The sequence below is a fragment of the Musca domestica genome, unplaced genomic scaffold, assembly GCF_030504385.1.
Source record: "Musca domestica strain aabys unplaced genomic scaffold, Musca_domestica.polishedcontigs.V.1.1 5, whole genome shotgun sequence".
Taxonomy (NCBI): domain Eukaryota; kingdom Metazoa; phylum Arthropoda; class Insecta; order Diptera; family Muscidae; genus Musca; species Musca domestica.
Genome location: NW_026712346.1, coordinates 184,811 through 207,413, shown reverse-complemented (window position 1 = coordinate 207,413; position 22,603 = coordinate 184,811). Strand labels below are relative to the sequence as shown.

Below are 22,603 nucleotides of genomic sequence, written 5' to 3'. Positions count from 1 at the left end.
AAAAAAGACCAATCTTGAGTGGTTAATTGGTACACGTTCTTCTATTAAATTAGAATACAAAGTCCTATTATATAAGACTGTAATAAAGCCAATTTGGACTTATGACATAGAGCTCTGGGGCACAGCTAGTGCCTCTAACGTAAGTAAGCTACAAAGAAGACAATCGAATATTCTTCGATCTATTACAGGTGCACCATGGTACATTAGGAACGCAAACATCCACAAGGACCTAAACATACTTACCGTTGAAGAAGAAATAAAGAAGCCGAAAGTACTTAAGCAAACTATACGAGCACCCAAATAGCTTGGCCCGCCAACTTCCTGGAGCATTTCTAATGCAAATGTCTTCTGATTTGGCTGCGTTTATCTTAATTCCCCATTTCTTATAAAAGTGAGTAAAGCATACATTAGAGCTTGATCCGGGGACATATCATGAACATAAATCAAGCAATCATCTGCTTAAAGGATTGCTTCTGAATGGCTTGTTGTGTGTGGAAAATCATAGAGGAAAATGTTGAATAGCAATGGAGCCAAAACACTTTCTTGAGAAACTCCGCTGTAGGATGGTCCATGTCTTGATTTATTGCTGTTGATTTTGACAAAGAACTTACGATCGGAAGCTAATTATTTATAATGTTGACAAGAAATGAATCGACACCTAAGTCAATCAACTTGTAGATAATTTCTTTGTGACAGACGGTGTCAAATACCATCTCAATATCTAAGGATATTGCCACTGTGCAGATTTGGTTTTTCAAATTTGCCGCGATATCGCTATGGAATTTGAGAAGAGCATGCTATGTGGAATGCTGTCGCTGGAAACCGAATTGAAAATCTGATATAGGGTTGATAATGAATTTTTTGTCTAGCTTCTCTTTCAGAATATGATAAAAAAAATTTCCCCAAGTTCGATATCGGCTTTGCTATTTGACTATTGTTTACGGAATTATTAAAAATGCATGTTAAAATTTATACGGCCGTATTTAGGAATTTCCGCAATACAAAGTTGGATATGCCATCGACGCCAGATTACTTTTAGGAGTTTATTGTCATAATAAGAGAACTTTTTTTTTTATTCTTAGCTTGTGAAATGATATTCATCCGGATTGTTAACAAAGTTGAATTGACTGTTGAATGATTAAATGTTAGGTGGCATTGAATAGATAAAAGACGAAATTCGTGAATAAAGACTGTCAACGGCTGAATCGGGAAATGATTCACTGAAAACGGATGAGTAGTGTTGATGAAAGTGATGGGCTATTTTCAGACGAGTTCGAAACTACATTATTGTCAACCTTTAAATGTTGACAGAATGGTATTTTCTTCTTACCGGTAAACTGGTAGATTTCCTCGAAAGCAGACGTCTGTAGACGTGAATTAAAAAGTTGGGCTTGTTTCAAAGCTATTAATTCATTAATAATAATTTTTAAAAGACTTATTTGTTTCGAAATAGTTTTCTACTCACGACTGATCCTGGTACCAGTACGATGAACATTTTTTTAAGTTCTTTTTGCCATTGGTGTTTTATCTTATAAAGTCGTTTTGATCTTTCAGAAAGGGGAAACTTTCCGTTGCTGACCGTCATTTTTTGTGAGTGGACATCAAGTACCGTGCTATATCAGGAGTCAAAATTCTGAATAATCGCCTTAATATCTTCATTTTCGAGGTTTGTATCAGACGATGGTAACGTATGTTGCAGTGAAGAATTGAAATCTTCTCGAAAATTGTCTTAATTTGTATGAAACAATATTTTTGGTGCATTTAAAATTTTTTCTGCACATTCCAGTTTTAATGCTAATTTTAATGGAAAATGATGGGAGAATGTTGGTAGAGAAGAGATTTTGAAGTTGGGAGTGAAGAAGTCAACTAAATTTGGACTAATAAGGAAATTGTCTAAATATACGTTTTACATCTAATATATTAGTTTGCAACCAAGAATGTAATGTTTTTTTCCATTTGTACTCTCCACAGGGTCTCCCCAGAAAAGACTTCACGAATTCAAATCACCAAGCAGGATTAAACCGTAGAAATTTGAACACAGACACAGTATTTTTTCCAAATATGACTCCAGCTGATACAGTCGTCTCAATACGTATTGGGCAGGAATTGAAGAAGATAACAAATAAATAAATTTTATATATTCAGCGGTATGACTTTATTTCAGTTCTTTTCTGACAACGTATTAATAATTATTTTACGACCTGCAGTTTTTTGTGTTTATTTGTTACCGATTCTCGCTTGATCTTCTTGTCTACGATACTCCAAAGGTTTTCTATGGGGTTTGGGTCAGTTCGTTGCGCCGGCCATGACAAAACACCGATTTTTGGTATCTTTGGTATTTTGGTATCGATTTACCACTTCTTTAAATTTATATGTAAAAAAATTGAAAAAGTATAGTAACACATCAGTTGAGAACGGCAGTGCCGATTTGTCTTAAATTTTCTTTTGGTTATTTGTAATTGTAGTGGCAACGTTGTCATGAAAGAAATTTTTGAGAAAAATCGTTGAACTGAAAAAATTAACTGTTCTATTATGATATGGAATTTTGTGTAGAATTGTTTCAGAATACCTTATGGAATTGACAATTTTTATTAAAAAACTGAAAAAAATTGAGAAAGTTTGCATATTTTCTATACATGCTGTTATATGATTGCCATACCCAAATTTTCAATTTTGATTACATATCGAAATAATCGATCCAATGATAACTCAAAATGCAAAATTCATTGGGACTTTAATCAGTGAAATACCGAATATGTAGAGGCACTGTAATATGCAGACTGTACAAAATAGTGGAGTGAATTGAAAATAAAGTAAGAAAAGGATTCATGTACTCGGAAAATTCTACCGAACCCTTAAATAACCTTAAATCATAGGTAACGTTATACGGGCACTATGCGCTATCGTCAGTAACAATCTTGGGTTTAGGAAATTTGTCGGTTGGTAAATAAAAATCCCAAAAGAGGGGTTCACTGATTTAATTTTTTGGAGTCCATTTTATATAGCTTAACCATACACAAAGGGCTGCAAATATTTTGCCCTATACTCCGCTAAAGTTACGATAAAGTTTTAAATTTGATATAGTCGTAGGGGTTACATGAGGAATCATTTGTACAAAATATGTAACAGGTTGGTCTACATTGTGATATAGCCCCCCTCAAATGATATAGCTCCTTTCAAATTCCTCAAATGTTGGTTATTTGAGATTTTAGAGAGAAAAACAAATTCTTTCAAATAATTATAAGTGTAATACCATGCTTTATTATAACTCGTATGTGATGGTGATTTTGACTTTTATTGACTTTATATATATATATATATATATATATATATATATATATATATATATACATAAATATATACATATATATATACATAAATATATATATATATATATATATATATATATATATATATATATATATATATATATATATATATATATATATATATATATATATATACATATATATATATATATATATATATATATATATATATATATATATATATATATATATATATATATATATACATGACTACTCTAAATTAAATATAATATCCTTAATCCTAAAAGACTTACTTGAAATTAAACAATAAGAAACAATTTAACCAAAAATGAACAAAATTAACAATTGATTGGTGGTTCCAAGAACTCCTATACATGGCTACTCAAAACTATTCATAACATCCTTAATCTTAAAAATCACATTAGAAAATAACATTAAAAAAAATCAACAAAAAAAGATTAGACAAAATCACAATTCATTGAAGAATTAGATAAATTAACTATGCAAGAAAAAAAAAAAAACAAATTAACACAAGAAAACCACATATTTTAAATAATATTGAAATGAACATATAATTTACGCTTATAACATTTTAGGGTAGAATTGAATGTCTTAAGATTAGGTGGCAGATTGTTGAAAATGCGAGCAATTCTTACATAGAAGGATTTTTCCAACAGAGGAGTCAAGCGTGGTAAAACAACTTGCAGGTTCCTTACAGATCTCGAAAACTTAAAAAGGTCCAAAAGAGTAGAAGACGTCCTCAATTTAAAATGTTTGTAGAAGAACAACATTGACCTTAAATTCACAAAACACTCAAACGAACAACCAAGAAACTTTCACAGAAGGAGATATATGATCACGACGTTTGACACAAAAAACATACCACATTTCCCTATGAAACAATAGTTTTAACTTACGAAAAACAAAACCGTAGCTACCCCCAAAAATCTCAATACAATATAAAAAGTGAGGCATTTTTAATGCATATACCAACTGAATTCTAATCTTCCTAGGCAAAACTATGCCCAGCAGTACAACTTCTTTAAATACTTCTTTAATCAAGAAACAAACCAAGACATTTCATCGAGCTTACAACATTTATAGGCGTCCTATAAATGGAAACTCTAAATGAATCCTCTTGCAAGCTCCCAAAAAACATAACTTTAGATTTTTGAGTATTTATTGAGAGACCGTTACAGGACAACCAAGTTACCAACATATTAATATTAAAATCAATTGACGACTGCAACACATCCATAAACACATATTCTCCTTTAAACAAAATTTGAATGTCATCAGCAAATGCAAACGACATACAATTCCTAACGTTAATACAACTCAGCAAATCATTAACATACATAACGAACAATAGAGGGCCAAGAACAGATCCCTGTGGCACACCACTACAAACTGGAAGAAGATTGGAAACAACATTTTTACCAGAGACATACTGTTTTCTCTCGAACAAGTAAGAAACATTAACTTACAGGCCGAGGACGAAAAATTGAAGAGACGATGTAACTTACTAATTAACTTGGCATGATTAATCAAATGCCTTCTCCAAATCAAGTGATAATAAAACACAGCAATCACCAGTACTGACAGAATTTCTTATATTGCCAGTCAATCCAACCAGAAGAGATGTTGTGCTACGATTACTTCAAAATCCATGTTGACTCTGGTGTAATAGTGAATGGTCATTTATATATTCTAACATTTGATCTTTCAATATATATTCAACCATTTTAGAAATAATTTGCATTATTGATATGGGTCTGTACTCATCACAATCACCACTTTTATGAATAGGCACTATTTTAGCAACTTTCCAGAGCTCAGGAAACACAGACACTGTCAAAATCGTATTCACAACATGAAGCACAAAAGGACCAACAAAGGGAAAAACAAGTTTAAGAAATTTAAGTTTAAAGCCATCGTAACCTACTGCTTTTGACTTAATTTTATTAAAGGCACTAATAACTTCATCATAACTAATCGCACGAAACGAAAAACCATCATAAGCACCTACAGGAACACAAGAAATATCACAGACATCCATAGATTGATTGTAGACAAAACAAGAATTCAACATCTCAACATCCACATTCTCAACTTCACATTCCTCATCACTCAAACCATTCTTATTTAATATTGACCACACTTCCTTTGTGGTTTTATTCATAAACAATTCCTTGTGAGCAATATACTTCAACCTCCTTATGACTTTCTTAGCACGGTTCCGACAACGACAAAAATTCCTCCAATTATCTAAAGTCCTATTTTGAAGATACGCCTTATATGCAGAATCCCTAAGGGAAACATGATAACGGATGTCAGATGATTTGAACCAATCACTATTATTATTCTTATAAAATCTTCTTCTTATCGGAACAACTGTATGCAAACATTGAAGACCACAATTTAGTATATTGACCTGTGAATTAACATCTGTCACTGCAAACACTTCTTCAAAGTTGCATAAATCCAAAGCATCCGAGATCGCTACTGGGTCAACAGAACTGTAGTCCGCATATTCATAAAACAGACGACTACGACAATTAGGAACATTGAGAGACAAAAATATAAACGAATGGTCAGAAATGGCAGGACAAGAGAATTGATTTGAACATGCTAACAAACTCAAATTCGACACAAAAAAATAATCCAACAAAGAAGTAGAATTGTGCGCAACATCGACATGTGTTGGCATTGAATTATGAACAACAGATAAATTCAAACGACTACAAACATCACGCACCAATACACTTCGGTTCAAATCAAACATGTTATTGTTAAAGTCCCCCATAATGATGACATTGGAATACTTTACCACAAGGTCAGAAATTTCATCTTCCAAAGCCAATATATCAGCATGAGGCAAATAAACAACGCCCATTAACACTATTATTAACAATAACCTCACAAAAAACATATTCAACATCACTATAAGAATTACCTCTACACACAAGTGTATGACTCATATCCTGTGCAACATAAAAAACAACACCACCTCCTCTGCTACCAGGTCTATCACTTCTGTAAGAAATGTAATCTGGTATTTTTATGGCTTCGTTAGAAATTGTAGGTTTTAACCAAGATTCTGTCACGCCAAAAATATTAAGACCTTTCCCCTCTAAAGTATTTCTCAATTCATGGATTTTAACAAAAAACTATATTGATTTAAAAACTCATATATATATATATATATATATATATATATATATATTTATATATATATATATATATATATATATATATATATATATATATATATATATATATATATATATATATGATAAGGCAAATACCTCTTCATCAGCTCCATATATATATATATATATGGCCGGAGCTCGCGTTACGGTCAATGGAGATCGTTACCGCACAATGATCAATGATTATTTGTTTCATTAACATTTGACTTTTGAAATGTACAATAGTTATCTTTTATTTTGCATGTTTTTTTTTTCCATTTTGACTTACTTTTTTCTAATGTACATTTGTAGTGTTTTTTTATAATTTATTTTTGAATTCGAATATTAATACCAATTTATTTTATTGACTTGATTTCTTGAGAGCTCAAATTGATGGCGGGTTACATGGAAGTGTAGTACCGAATTATGTGGTGGCGAAACGGAATAGATGATATCGAAATACTTTAACGCGGTCACACCAAAGTTAAAAGATAATTACTTTTCCAAAATCGCTAAATTATCATTGCAAAAACTTTCAAAACAGGACAAATCAAAAAAAAAATTCAATGGAATAGAATTTTAAAATAATAGTACATTCTATTAACAAACTTTGTAAGGACCTTTAAACATTTGCTGTAAAAAATCAGCGAACAAATTGAAAATTTTTTCAATTTGTTATGCTTTTTTTGTCAATTTTTTGTGAACAAAATAAAGAATAATTGTTCACTATATACAATTTTTCACAAAAAAATGAAATAAGAGCGAAATAGGATGTTAACTGACATCTACCTTTCAACTCCAGGGCCTACATCGTAGTTTAGCTGGAAGATGCGAACACATTTAAACAAACAAAAATGACCGAAAAAGCCTAATGGGGCTCATTTCAAAGCGTGGACCTACTTCTTTCATGTGACAATAATCTGTCCAATGAGAGCTCAAAATGCAAAATTCTTTGAGAGTACAATCAGTAAAATACCATATATAAAGGGTGCAAAATAGTAGAGCGAATGGGACTTTTAGTGAGAAAAGGATTTCTATCCTTCCAGAAATTCTTCCTAAACATTCAAGATACCTTAAATCGCCCCGACCGAAGGGGCGACCTCCCTTTACGGAGGGATCGCGTACACATCATGATCCGCATCATAATCGGAATTCAGTAGGAAATTGAAAACCAGCTACAGAATCTAATTCATCAGCTAGTTTGTTAAATAATAAAACATGTATGTTAATTGTTTAAAAATAAAATTATTCTAGATTTAATAACTTCTAAACTCATACCAAAATCTACATTACAGTACACAGAATTAAAGTCAACACACATTTTACTAAGAGGTTCGCCCATTGAATAATTCGTGCGGTGAAAATCAGTAAATAATAATTGGTAGCTAAACGAAACATTAATTCTAATAGATGAGATTAGGAAATCTGAAGGTATATTACCATTTAATATTTTTAGTACAAACATGGAGTTCAACATAATACGTCTGCTTTTAAGTGTAGGCAATCTAATTAATTTTAGCCTGCTAGCATAAGAGAGCAAAACAAAATCACTATTCCAATGTAAACATCGTAAGGCAAATAGCAGAAATTGTTTTTGCACGGATTCTATTTTATCTGAGTATATTGTATATTCAGGATCCCATACAACCGAACCGTATTCCAACATAGTTCTAACAAGAGACGTAAATAACTGTTTTGTTATATATGGATCAGAAAATTCTTTGGCCCACCATTTAACAAAACCTAAAACACCATTTGCTTTATTTACCAATGTTATTACATGTCTATTAAAATTTAATTTTGAATCCATCAAGAGGCGTAGATCGACAAATAAATCTACAGTTGATAATGAATGACCGTTAATGTTATATTGTAATATCAGAGAAGAAGATCTGGAGAAGCACATATGCTTACATTTGCTTAAATTTAAATCCATACAATTTAACCTGCACCATTTAAAAATGCTATCTAAATCGTTTTGAAGTAAGCTAGCTCGTTTATCACAATTATGGGAAATGAATAATTTAACATCATCTGCGTACATTAACAATTTCGAGTAATTTATGGAATTAGGTAAATCGTTGATAAATAAAAGAAAGAGGACCGGTCCATGGTGACTTCCTTGCGGAACACCAGATGGAACGTTAATCGTTTTGGATAGATATCCTTCAAACAAAACTAGTTGTGATCTATCTTGTAAGTAAGATGATATCCATTTGACTAAGTTTGTGTTGAAACCCATATAATTTAATTTATATATAGGAGTTCATGGTTAACCCTATCAAAAGCTTTACTTAAATCAGTATAAATTGTATCAGTTTGTTTACGCTGAACAAATCCTTTTATTACTGTTTACGTAAATTGTATAAGACTTGTTGTAGTTGAAAGATCACTACGAAAACCATGCTGATATGGACTCAATATTGATTGAATTTTCAGTGATATTACTGCAGTAATTAATTTTTCGAACAATTTTGGAATGGCACTTAATTTTGCAATTCCTCTATAATTTGACACATTAGTAAGGCTACCATACTTATGTAAAGGTATAATATAAGATTTTTTTCTAGAAAGTAGGAAAGTGACCAAATTTAAGTGAATAATTAAACAATATAGTTAAAGGAAGTGCTAATGTTTCTGAACAATATTTAAGAATTATATTAGGTATGCCATCCGGTCCTGGACATTTAATCGATTTTAACCTACGTAGACTATTAGACACCTCGTGACGTTGTAGAAAAGGCATACAAATTTGATCAGCCTGTGATAACTTATAAGGATACGAATCTTTAATTTGGCTAGATGTACTGGAATAGGTTGTGGAAAAAAAATCTGCGAAACATTCAGCAATATATGTGCAATATAGATTGAATTTTCAGTGAAATTACTGCAGTAATTAATTTTTCGAACAATTTTGGAATGGCACTTAATTTTGCAATTCCTTTATAATTTGACACATTAGTAAGGCTACCATACTTATGTAAAGGTATAATATAAGATTTTTTCTAGAAAGTAGGAAAGTGACCAAATTTAAGTGAATAATTAAACAATATAGTTAAAGGAAGTGCTAATGTTTCTGAACAATATTTAAGAATTATATTAGGTATGCCATCCGGTCCTGGACATTTAATCGATTTTAACCTACGTAGACTATTGGACACCTCCTGACGTTGTAGAAAAGGCATACAAATTTGATCAGACTGTGATAACTTATAAGGATGCGAATCTTTAATTTGGCAAAAAAAAAAATCTGCGAAACATTCAGCAATATCTGTGCCTGTGACAAATTCTTTATTGATATATTTCAATACAGAGGGCTTTAAGGAAACTTTTCGTTTTAGATTAACAAAATCATAAAAAGATTTAAGATTGGATCTAAAATTATTTTCAATCTTGTCTAGGTAAAGATTATACAATCTACGAGACTCTAAAGTACATTTAAATCTAGCAACTGAGTAATTAGTATAGTCTATTGTTAAGCCCGATTTTTTATATTTACGAAAAAGCTTATGTTTAGAATTTTTAAACTTGATAACTCAGGGGTTATCCATGGATATTTATTTGAATTTTAAAAATCTAGTGGCTGGAACACATTCCAGTTTAAATCTATTTAAAATATCATAAAATTTATCAATTACATATTCTAGATCTTTATGGCTGTTACACAGGCACACAGAAACCCAATTTAGGGAGGAAATGAGGGTATTAAGTTTTCGAAAATTAGTTTTTTTGTAGTTAAGGACAGTTTTAAATGAGCCGGACTGACATTCTTCAATTACATAACTGTGAGTCATGGAGATATATAAAGTTGGATGGTATATATCTTCAGGAGTGCATATTGGAGGAATTCTGAATATATCAAAATGCTGTGTTATATGTACAAACGCCAAATCAATTTTTTACACTGTTTATTTGATAAAGATTTAAGTCACACAAACTATTTATAACAAATGTAATGTAAATGTAAATGTATACTGGGTACTGTTCATATCGGATGGCAAAGAAATCAAAGCCTCAGAATCTGGCATTGGAAGCCACCTAATGGAGGGCATATTAAAATCACCAAGGATCAGAATGCGATCGGAATCTTTCATTTTTTCAGTGATTAAATTTATTGCTGATAAATGCTGATTATAAATGTCAACTGAAGATGAAGGGGGAATATAAGAGCAAGTAACAAACAATTTAGATTTGCCCAATTCAATGGAAACACTAACAAATTCTATATCAAGAAAATCATTTAGATCAATTAAATTATTGGTATATTTGGTATCAACTGCAATAAGGACGCCACCACCTTTTTTACAAACACGATCTTTTCTAAATATTTGATAATTTGAACATAAAATTTCTCTATTTAATATAGATGTTTTTAACCAAGTTTCGGAGAAAAAAATGAAATGAAAAAAAAAAAATAAATAATAAATGAAAAATAGAAAATAAGTCATTTAGTTTTTTGGCACCGAATCTGGTCTAAGAGGCAAATGAGCTAAATTATCAGATCTCTCCAGAAATCCTTTAATAAATGCTCTAGCAGGCCAAAATTCTTTTAAATCAACTGCACAAAAATATTTTCAGGCACAACGATTTTGAAAGAAGATCTACTTTCAGAAAATGCAGATCGGAGCTTACAACATCTCAAAAAGTAATCTCCCTCATTTTTTGATTTTATATAATAGCTTATGTCATCGGCCGTTGTTTCTGGTGCAAACCTTGTTGAAAATATCATTTTCATGGCGGGAGCCATAGATAATGATCTTTGGACAGGTTGAGTTTTGTGGAACAGTGTTCTCCACAGAAACTATTGCTTTGCGACTAGGCATTCCCTTAGTTGGAGTCTTTTTCGCAGCCCTTTTGCGTTTCTGCCCAGAAACTGACGGTAACGACACAAACTCAACTAATTCTTGGTATTTCTCAAACAATGTAGAGAATTCTCAAATCGGAGTGATAGTGAGGAAAATTCTTTTTTCATCGATGTCAATTCCGACTGCAAATCCTTTACAAAATTGTTAAAGTCTGCAGAGAGTTTCCTACATTGCACACAACACCAACGAACACCAACATTTTTTCTAATTGTGTCTACGACTTTTGCATTAATCCTAGCACATTTTGCATGTCATTGATTAAAACAAAACCAACAGGTAACACACAATTCATCCTCTGCAACAATATTACATAATTCAAAAGGGCACGACATTTTATTTATTTTAATTATAATTATTTCTTTTTTAATATACAAGTTACAATTATATTTTTCAAGCTTAGATCTGTAGCTGGAATATTTTTATTTATTTATTTTATTTTTTTTAATGTTGGCAACTCTTTTGAGATGACAAACAAAACAAGAAGATATGTTACAACAACTAATTAGCGAAAGTAACAAAAGAAACAGGATAACAGGAAGAATGTAAAACTACACAATTTGAAAATTGATATTACTTTAAAACACAAAACAAGATTTTAAAACACTACCCCAATTATCACTTTGAGTTACAAAATCAATATCGAACACTTTTAGACAATTTTTTACCAGATTAATTAATTTAGAAAACATATAACTAATTTTCAAAAGCACGGAGCACCACAATTTTTTGACACTAAGCACAACAGGGTTGCCAACTGATTTGATAGGGCAAATGTACATTTTTTGTCTCATGCTCTTATATACCTCCATCGTTAGATGCTGCCTTATATTATCGTCATATTTCAGCAATTACATCAATAGTTCAGAAAACGGGTGACCCTGTCATTTTTTTTTTTTTTTTTTTTTTTTTCGAACGTTCCCACGCCTCACATTCCCACCCCTGCCGACCGAGGGGGCGACCTCCCTTTACGGAGGGATCGCGTACACATCATGATCCGCATCATAATGGGAATTCATTAGGAAATTTAAAACCAGCTACAGAATTTAATTCATCAGCTAGTTTGTCAAATAATAAAACATGTATGTTAATTGTTTAAAAATAAAATTATTCTAGATTTAATAACTTCTAAACTCATACCAAAATCTACATTACAGTACACAGAATTAAAGTCAACACACATTTTACTAAGAGGTTCGCCCATTGAATAATTCGTGCGGTGAAAATCAGTATATAATAATTGGTAGTATCTACTAGATCTAAACGGAACATTAATTCTAATAGATGAAATCAGAAAATCTGAGGGTATATTACCATTTAATATTTTTAGTACAAACATGGAGTTCAACATAATACGTCTGCTTTTAAGTGTAGGCAATCTAATTAATTTTAGCCTGCTAGCATAAGAAGGCAAAACAAAATCACTATTCCAATGTAAACCTCGTAAGGCAAATAGCAGAAATTGTTTTTGCACGGATTCTATTTTATCTGAGTATATTGCATATTGAGGATCCCATACAACAGAACCGTATTCCAATATAGGTCTAACAAGAGACGTAAATAACTGTTTTGTTATATATGGATCAGAAAAATCTTTGGCCCACCGTTTAACAAAACCTAAAACACCATTTGCTTTATTTACCATTGTTATTACATGGCTATTAAAATTTAATTTTGGATCCATCAAGAGGCCAAGATCAACAAATGAATCTACAGTTGATAATGAATGACCGTCAATATTATATTTTAATATCAGAGAAGAAGATCTGGAGAAGCACATATGCTTACATTTGCTTAAATTTAACTCCATACAATTTAACGTGCACCATTTAAAAAGGCTATCTAAATCGTTTTGAAGTAAACTCGCTCGTTTATCACAATTATGGGAAATGAATAATTTAACATCATCTGCGTACATTAACAATTTCGAGTAATTTATGGAATTAGGTAAATCGTTGATAAATAAAAGAAAGAGGACCGGTCCAAGGTGACTTCCTTGCGGAACACCCGATGGAACGTTAATCGTTTTGGATAGATACCCTTCAAACAAAACTAGTTGTGATCTATTTTGTAAGTAAGATGATATCCATTTGACTAAGTTTGTGTTGAAACCCATATAATTTAATTTATATATTAGGAGTTCATGGTTAACCCTATCAAAAGCTTTACTAAAATCGGTATAAATTGTATCAGTTTGTTTACGCTGAACAAATCCTTTTATTACTGTTGACGTAAATTCTATGATTTGTTGTAGTTGAAAGACCACTACGAAAACCATGCTGATATGGACTCAATATAGATTGAATTTTCTGTGAAATTACTGCAGTAATTAATTTTTCAAACAATTTTGGTATGGCACTTAATTTTGCAATTCCTCTATAATTTGACACATTAGTAAGACTACCAGACTTATGCAAAGGTATAATATAAGATTTTTTCCAAAAAGTAGGAAAGTGACCAAATTTAAGTGAATAATTAAACAATATAGTTAACGGAAGTGCTAATGTTTCTGAACAATATTTAAGAATTATATTAGGTATGCCATCCGGTCCTGGACATTTAATCGATTTTAAACTACGCAGACTATTGGACACATCATGACGTTGTAGAAAAGGCATACAAATTTGATCAGCCTGTGATAACTTATAAGGATACGAATCTTTAATTTGGCAAGATGTACTGGAATAGGTTGTGGCAAAAAAATCTGCGAAACATTCAGCAATATCTGTGCCTGTGACAAATTCTTTATTGTTATATTTCAATACTGAGGGCTTTGAGGAAACTTTTCGTTTTAGATTAACAAAATCATAAAAAGATTTAGGATTGGATTTAACATTATTTTTAATCTTGTCTAGGTAAAGATTATACAATCGTCGAGACTCTAAAGTATATTTAGATCTAGCAACAGAGTAATTAGTATAGTCTATTGTTAAGCCTGATTTTTTATATTTACGAAAAAGCTTATTTTTAGAATTTTTTAAACTTGATAACTCAGGGGTTATCCATGGATATTTATTTGAATTTTTAACTCTAGTGGTTGGAACACATTCCAGTTTAAATCTATTTAAAATATCATAAAATTGATCAATTACATATTCTAAATCTGTATGGCTGTTACACAGGCACACAGAAGCCCAATTTATGGAGGAAATGAGAGTATTAAGTTTTCGAAAATTAGTTTTTTTGTAATTAAGGACAGTTTTAAATGAGTCGGACTGACTTTCTTCAATTACATAACTGTGAGTCATGGAGATATATAAAGTTGGATGGTATATATCTTCAGGAGTGCATATTGGAGGAATTCTGAATATATCAAAATGCTGTGTTATATTTACAAACGCCAAATCAAGAATTTTGCCATGCGAATTTTTTACACTGTTTATTTGATAAAGATTTAAGTCACACAAACTATTTACAACATCAAATGTATACTGGGTACTGTTCATTTCAGATGGCAAAGGAATCAAAGCTTCAGAATCTGGCATTGGAAGCCATTTAATGGAGGGCATATTAAAATCACCAAGGATCAGAATGCGATCGGAATCTTTCATTTTTTCAGTAATTAAATTTATTTCTGATAAATGCTGATTATAAATGTCAAGTGAAGATGAGGGGGGAATATAAGAGCAAGTTACAAAAATTTAGATTTGCCCAATTCAATGGAAACACAAACAAATTCTATATCAAGAAAATCATTTAGATCAATTAAATTAGTGGTATATTTGGTATCAACTGCAATAAGGACGCCACCACCTTTTTTACAAACACGATCTTTTCTAAATATTTGATATTTTGAACATAATATTTCACTATTTAATATAGATGTTTTTAACCAAGTTTCGGAGAAAACCAATACATTATAATTGAAACCAATGCTATCAGTATATAAACTGGTTAATTTTGTATTAAGCCCCCTTACATTCTGATAGCAGATAGAAAATGAGTCATTTAGTTTTTTGGCACCGAGTCTGGTCTAAGAGGCAAATGAGCTAAATTATCGGATCTCTCCACAAATTCTTTAATAAATGCCCTAGAAGGCCAAAATTCTTTTAAAATCAACTGTACAAAAATATTGTCAGGCACAACGATTTTGAAAGAAGATCTACTTTCAGAAAATGCAGATCGGAGCTTATAACATTTCAAAAAGTAATCTCCCTCAATTTTTGATTTTATATAATAGTTTATGTCATCGGCCGTTGTTTCTGGTGCAAACCTCGTTGCAAATATCATTTTCATGGCGGGGGCCATGGATAATGATCTTTGGACAGGTTGAGTTTTGCCAGTAGCAGTCTCGGGACGATCACTAGTGATAAGTGAAGGAAATGATAATTCCTGTATGTCACGAGTAGATTGTGAGGTTTTCTTAGAAACCTCACTATCAATATTCATAACATCAGGATTAATTACCCCTTTACCTATACCGCTGTTATCTACCGGAACTGGGTGTGTAATAACACTGGCATACGACTGTTCACGTCCATTCTCAGTTGTATCAGTGATATTAACTGAGACCGGTTGTGGAACAGTGTTCTCAACAGAAACTATTGCTTTGCGACTAGGCATTCCCTTAGTTGGTGCCTTTTTCGCAGCCCTTTTGCGTTTCTGTCCAGAAACTGACGGTGACGACACAAACTCATCTAACTCTTGGTATTTCTCAAACAATGTAGAGAAATTCTCAAATCGGAGTGATAATGAGGAAAAATCTTTTTTCATCGATGTCAATTCCGACTGCAAATCCTTTACAAAATTATAAAAGTCTGCAGAGAGTTTCCTGCATTGCACACAACACCAACGAACACCAACATTATTTCTAATTGTGTCTACGACTTTTGCATTAATCCTAGCACATTAAGACAAAACCAACAGGTAACACACAATTCATCCTCAGCAACAATATTACACAATTCAAAAGGGCACGACATTTTCTTTATTTTAATTATAACTATTTCTTTTTTAATACACAAGTTCCAAATATTTTATTTAAGATTAGATCTGTAGCTGGAATTTTTGTTATTTATATTTATTCTTTTTTATTTATTTTTTTTTTTAAATGTTGGCAACTCTTTTGAGATGACAAACAAAACAAGACGATAATGTTACAACAACTAATTAGCTAATGTAACAAAAGAAAGAGGATAAAAGGAAAATGTAAAACTACACAATTTTAAAATTGATATAACTTTAAAACACAAAACAAGATTTTAAAACACTACACCAATTATCACTTTGAGTTACAAATCACTATTGAACACTTTTAAACACTTTTTTACCAGATTAATTAATTTAATAACACAATAACTATTAATTTTTTTTCAAAAGCACGAAGCACCACAATTTTTTGAACTAATCACAACAGGGTTGTGATTCATTGTATTTAAATGATCAATAGATTGTATGTAGATAATTGTATTTTTTACCAGCTGATGAATTTATTTTCTGTAGCTGGAATTATTAACGCTTGCTGATAAACAATCATGATGCGGATCATGATGTGTACGCGATCCCTAAGTATGGGGATGGTCGCCCCCTCAGTCGGCAGGGGTGGGAAATGAGTGGCGTTGGGTGCGTTCGATAAAAAAATATGCCTTCAGATTTCATCTATTAGTATAATGTACCGTTTAGATCTAGTAGATACTACCAATTATTACATACAGATTTTCACTACAAGAAATATTCAATGGGCGAACCTCTTAGCAAAATTTGTGTTGATTTTAATTCTGTGTACTGTATGTAAATTTTGGTATGAGTTTAAAAGTTTTTAAATCCAGAATAATTTATTTTTAAACAATTAAAATACATATGTTTTATTATTTGACAAACTAGCTGATGAATTAAACTCTGTAGCTGGTTTTAAATTTTCATTTCCTCAATTCCATTATGATGTAATAATTTGCAATATCTTGTCTCCCAAAAATGTTGTCTATGTGAGATTAAATTTCGTACAGTTTAATTGGTTTATATATACGAAGCCTATTATGATAGTTAGTAGTGAAGTGGATATAGCCCTATTTCATACTTATTGTGCACCAAATGCATAAAATATGAACAAATAATATTCGTATCACCGAAAACAGATGTGCCAAAGGTCATAAAATAAGTGTAAAGATATCTAAGAACAAATCTACTTTAGTAAAAGCTCTCGGATTTTTTAATTTTTTTTCCAGAGGTAGGTATTTACACCGCGATTCCGGGAATTTATTTTTTGGGGCGACGGACCCTCATACCTGGATATTTGACGCAACAATCGTTCAAAGACCCGGGTTAGATCCGGATCTACTAAATCGATATGGTACTATTTAGAAATATCTATCCAACAAGTGATCACGATCACATAACGGGAGTTATATCTAAATTATCGATTTTTAGACCTTTATTTTTATAAAACCCCAAAAAAGGGTCCAATATGGGTGTTCATAAAATTTATACCAAATATAGCTTACACTCCAACCTTTCAAAAATGCTTCAATATTTGCAATTATGTCTCCTGGACCAGAGATATGTATCTTTGAACCTGGGCAACCCGATGATGATATGTTTTCCATATCGGTGTGAATCCGGATCCAACACGGATCTTGAATTAGAATTTCAGGTCAAATATCTATGCATCCGCGTCCGTTCCAAAAAAAAATACTTTCCTGGAATCAGGGTACAAATACCTACCCCTTGAAATGTTTTAAAAAATCCGAGTTTTTACTATTTTACTATAAGCCGATGCCTTTTCTTGAAACAAATTTCGGAACAAATTGGGTTCTGTTCCAGCTGGATTAATATTCTGAAATTTTTATCAAAGGTAGGTCTTGTTATCCTAATCACAGCGATTAGGGGGAAATCAATACATCCCGAGATAAAGGATGCCGTTCCAAAAAATACCCCTTTCTTACTTTGCTACTTCAAACCAATAATTAAAATAAAAACTTCAAAATGGTTTTTCGTTCTTGTATCCTGAATACAACAACAAAACATTTTCGAGAGGTGGGTCCACACTTTAAGAAATATAGGGTTCCAAATTTTTACTTACAAAAAATATGTCGCTGTGATTAACAATTATATTAACAAGATATACCCTTCGGTAAATATTTCCAAAATGCTACAATTTGCTTCCCAACGACTATATTGTCTATATCTGGTGGAGCAAGTTGAGTTTAGGGGCTATGCTCGGATCATTTTGAAATTTTTACCGCAGGTAGGTATTTGTAACCTGATTACGGCAATGTAATTTTTTTGTGGGGGAAATACCCGGTTACCCGGTTATTCGACCCAAAAGTTCGAATACAACATCCGGTTTGTATCCGGTTCTACGTAACCGATATCAATAAAATGGGTATCATTTGAAAGCTTATGAAAATACCTATCCAACAAGTGGCCATATGACGGGGTTGCTGGAACCGGTTTCGGAGAAATTTAGGAAAATTTGCATTTTTGTATGAGTACTTTTTGAAAAACCTATAAAAACTCGAAAATGGACCCATTATAGGGTCTTAAAATCTATACACTATATTATAGCTAACACTATTGCCTTTCCAAAATGGTGTCATATGTGTTGATATCTTTTGTGGTTCCGTGGATATAAGAGATAGAATTCATTAAATTATATTTTTCTCCAGTCTAGATGCATTTGACTTTGACCTTTATAGCTTTTTTAAGCAACCGGCCTTCGGCCGGGGCTTAAGATTTTCTCCTCTGGGGTATGTCCAACACCGGCTACGCGATCCATAGTTTTTCTAAAAATTGTACATTTTGTAAGTAGCCGGCCTTCGGCCGGGGCTTAAGATTTTCTCCTCTAGGGTATGTCCAACACCGGCTACGCGATCCATAGTTTTTCTAAAAATTGTAATTTTTGTAAGTAGCCGGCCTTCGGCCGGGGCTTAAGATTTTCTCCTCTAGGGTATGTCCAACACCAGCTACGCGATCCATAGTTTTTCTAAAAATTGTAATTTTTGTAAGTAGCCGGCCTTCGGCCGGGGCTTAAGATTTTCTCCTCTGGGATATGTCCAACACCGACTACGCGATCCATAATATTCTAACAACACCAAATTAAAAACAAAGCAGATTAACAAGAACGTTAAACCCGACACAAAACTTGGGTTCACTCAACTGCTTTCATAAGTAACGACTTTAAAAGTCAATATCTTCGGAACTACAAAAGATATCAACACATATGACACCATTTTGGAAAGGCAATAGTGTTAGCTATAATATTGTGTATAGATTTTAAGACCCTATAATGGGTCCATTTTCGAGTTTTTATGGGTTTTTCAAAAATTACTCATACAAAAATGCACATTTTCCTAAATTTCTCCGAAACAGGTTCCAGTTACCCCGTCATATGACCACTTGTTGGATAGGAATTTTCATAAGCTTTCAAATGATACCCATATTATTGATATCGGTTACGTAGAACCGGATATAAACCGGATGTTGTATCCGAACTTTTGGGTCGAATAACCGGGTAACCGGGTATTTCCCCCACAAAAAAATTATATTGCCGTAATCAGGTTACAAATACCTACCTGCGGTAAAAATTTCAGGTCAATCCAAGCATAGCCCCTAAACTCAACTTATGCCAAAATAGCTTCCCGGAATCAGGGTAAAAATAACTACCTCTGGAAAAAATTTCTAATCTACTAACTAGTCTAGAGAAGTTCCTTCAATTTAAACACACAAAAAAAAATAAAATACCTCTATCACTATAAAATTAAGTTTTTATCTACTTTTAAGTAAAACCTCATCAAATTATCATACGGGAATATAACGTTGTAAATAAAATTTAACACGGCATATTTTTAGAAACGCCATGCTGACAACGTTAATAATATGATATGTGAAACCCTCACGTAGTAATACAGATATGTATACAATATATTTTACCTGGACATCTTCATTTTTAAGTTCGTCAATAAGAACTGCTATTGGATACAGAGAATCATCAATGGTTTTATCGCTTGACGCCATTGAAATTTTTCAGTAAGACTCAGATATAAACACACAACTTTTAATACACTTCAAAGATACACCTTTTTTAACGAATATTTGCGAACTATCTTTAGTCAAATGTACGAATATTGACAGCAATCGGAATTCATTCGTTTGCCCAAACGTTTGGAGTTGCCAGACAATTAAATAACTAAAAACTGTTTACTAGTAACGTGATAAATAAAGACAATCTTTATGAAATGTTAGACCTTCTCTCATGGTAGAGGAATTATTCTTATACCATGGATGTACTGCTGATTTTATGGATGACCAATAGGTGTCATGGTAGAAGAATGTAGGTAGACGCATCGACACAGCTGCTGGGACAATGAACTGTCAAAGCAAATTTGGAATTGAAAATGTTGAATGAAAACTTATTTTAATTTGTAAAAATTGTTGAAAAACGAGTATTATAATATACTCCGAATGACGTCGTATAAGAAAACATATAAAAATCTACTCATATTTGAAAAGAAATTTAAAATTTTTTGATATATATCAATGCTCCCAAGCGTTGATGCATGTACCTGTATTTTTCTACCATGATATATCGATATTTAAATCGGAAGAATGATTTATTTTACATAGTCGTAATAAATTTCAATGCGAATCAGGATCGCATTATAAAAGCTTTGGAAATTTTGAAACGAAGGGAAAATAGATAAGTCGTCATCCAACGTTTCGGATTGCGATCCAAAACGGAAAATGTCAGAAGCTGGCAGTCCATAAAAATATTCAAATTTTTCATGCCGTATAAATAGTTCCTGAGTTTCTTTAAGGTCCATACCATGGTAGAAGAATATAGGTAGACGCGCCGACACAGCTGCTGGGACAATGAACTGTCAAACCAATTTTATAATTGAAAATGTTGAATGAAAAATTGTACAAATTCTTGAGAAATGCATATCATAAAAACCTCCAATTGTCGTTGTATAAGAAACCCTATAAAAATCTATTTATTTTTCAAAAAAAAATATTTTTTTTGACATATCGATGTTCCCAAACGTTGATGCATCTACCTGTATTCTTCTGCCATGGTCCATGTTGGTGACAACGGGGGTGTTGGACCTGGTGTTGAAATAGAACCCAATGAGCAAAAATGCAAAGAGGCAAAGCAATAACTTTGTCTTTGCAACTCCAAGAGAGATTGGAATGGATGTGTCCAATTATGAATGTAGGGAAGAAAAAATGAAAACAAAAAGATGTGGTTTCAAGATGGATTGATAAATTTTGGATTTATTTGGAGATCATAGGTCTTACCAGAACGAAAGTCGAGGTTGAACAAGAAAGAACTTTTTTTACGTTGAGCGGAAGCTGTCAAGGCATATACTTTACAGACAAATTTATGTCAATTTTTAACAGAAAAAATGATGCCAATATTAAGCTTAAAATTGCTGGTAAAGTAATTGGGAGTTTTTGCATGTTTTGGCAATTAGAGATTTAGTTGCTGACTTCAATGTTGTTTGGCACACACATTTCCGGCCCCCTTTAAGCGTAGTTGCAATTTATATTCCTTGACAACTTCCATATGATCTGCATGTACAAATTGTAAAATTAGTACGTTATGACTTATGTGATATGTTAGGTTACAATTCATATACCTATATCTATCAGAGGGGTGAAATTCATTAATTTTATTCAGTATTTTGTTATAGTAAGTAAGGTGTATTCAGGAGTAGCTTACATTATTTCATAAGTGCCCATTTAAATTATGAATTCATATCATTGTTTAGTATGGATAATTTATTATAGTGAACAAGTGCCATAAAGTGACCAACCAAAAATTGTGTTTTGCGCGGACGACCGACCCTTGTAATTATGCCTTCGTTTAGTACGCGTGAGTATGTGTCTACCCCAAAGATCACGTCATTGGGCTAGTTTTATAAAAGGAAGAGTCAGCTAACATCAGATTTTTAAAGTTAGATATGAGTGACTGGGGTATTGATTTTTCGGGTATTCGTGTGGTTATTCTGTTAGTCATGCGCAATGTGCTTCGTATCATAATGTCCGTATCATATACAGAATGTAATGTTAATGGACAAATGGTTTCGTCTTTTAAGGTCAACGTTGTTAAACCAAGTTTGGAAACTGTTTTGGACGAGATGCTACTATATATTGCACCAGAATCCAATAAGCAACGCAAATTTTGTTTTCCTTGGGACTATCGATTTGAACAACGACTGTAGGGAGCAAGGTAGCGGTATTTCCTTTTAAAATCGCCGTCAATGAGGCAGTAATGGTATCGCTTGTAGCCAAGGAGGTCCTCTTTCTTGTATTCAAATCACGA

At 32.3% G+C, this 22,603-nt stretch overlaps 1 protein-coding gene across 6 annotated transcripts in view; it reads right to left on the bottom strand.

Annotated features, from left to right (window-relative positions):
* Positions 1 to 20,450, bottom strand: part of LOC101897881 (serine/threonine-protein phosphatase PP2A 65 kDa regulatory subunit) — a 126,364-nt gene extending 105,914 nt beyond the window's left edge. For 3 of the 6 annotated variants that reach the window (XM_059128078.1, XM_059128075.1, XM_059128076.1), the window contains exon 1: positions 20,212 to 20,448. In XM_059128078.1, the coding sequence (XP_058984061.1) occupies positions 20,212 to 20,295 (84 nt within the window). In that variant the 5' untranslated portion in view covers positions 20,296 to 20,448. Of the gene's footprint in view, positions 1 to 20,211 lie in introns of all 6 variants that reach the window. The other 3 variants (XM_059128073.1, XM_059128074.1, XM_059128077.1) reach the window with 3 other exon arrangements.
* Between the last annotated feature and the right edge of the window lie 2,153 nt (positions 20,451 to 22,603).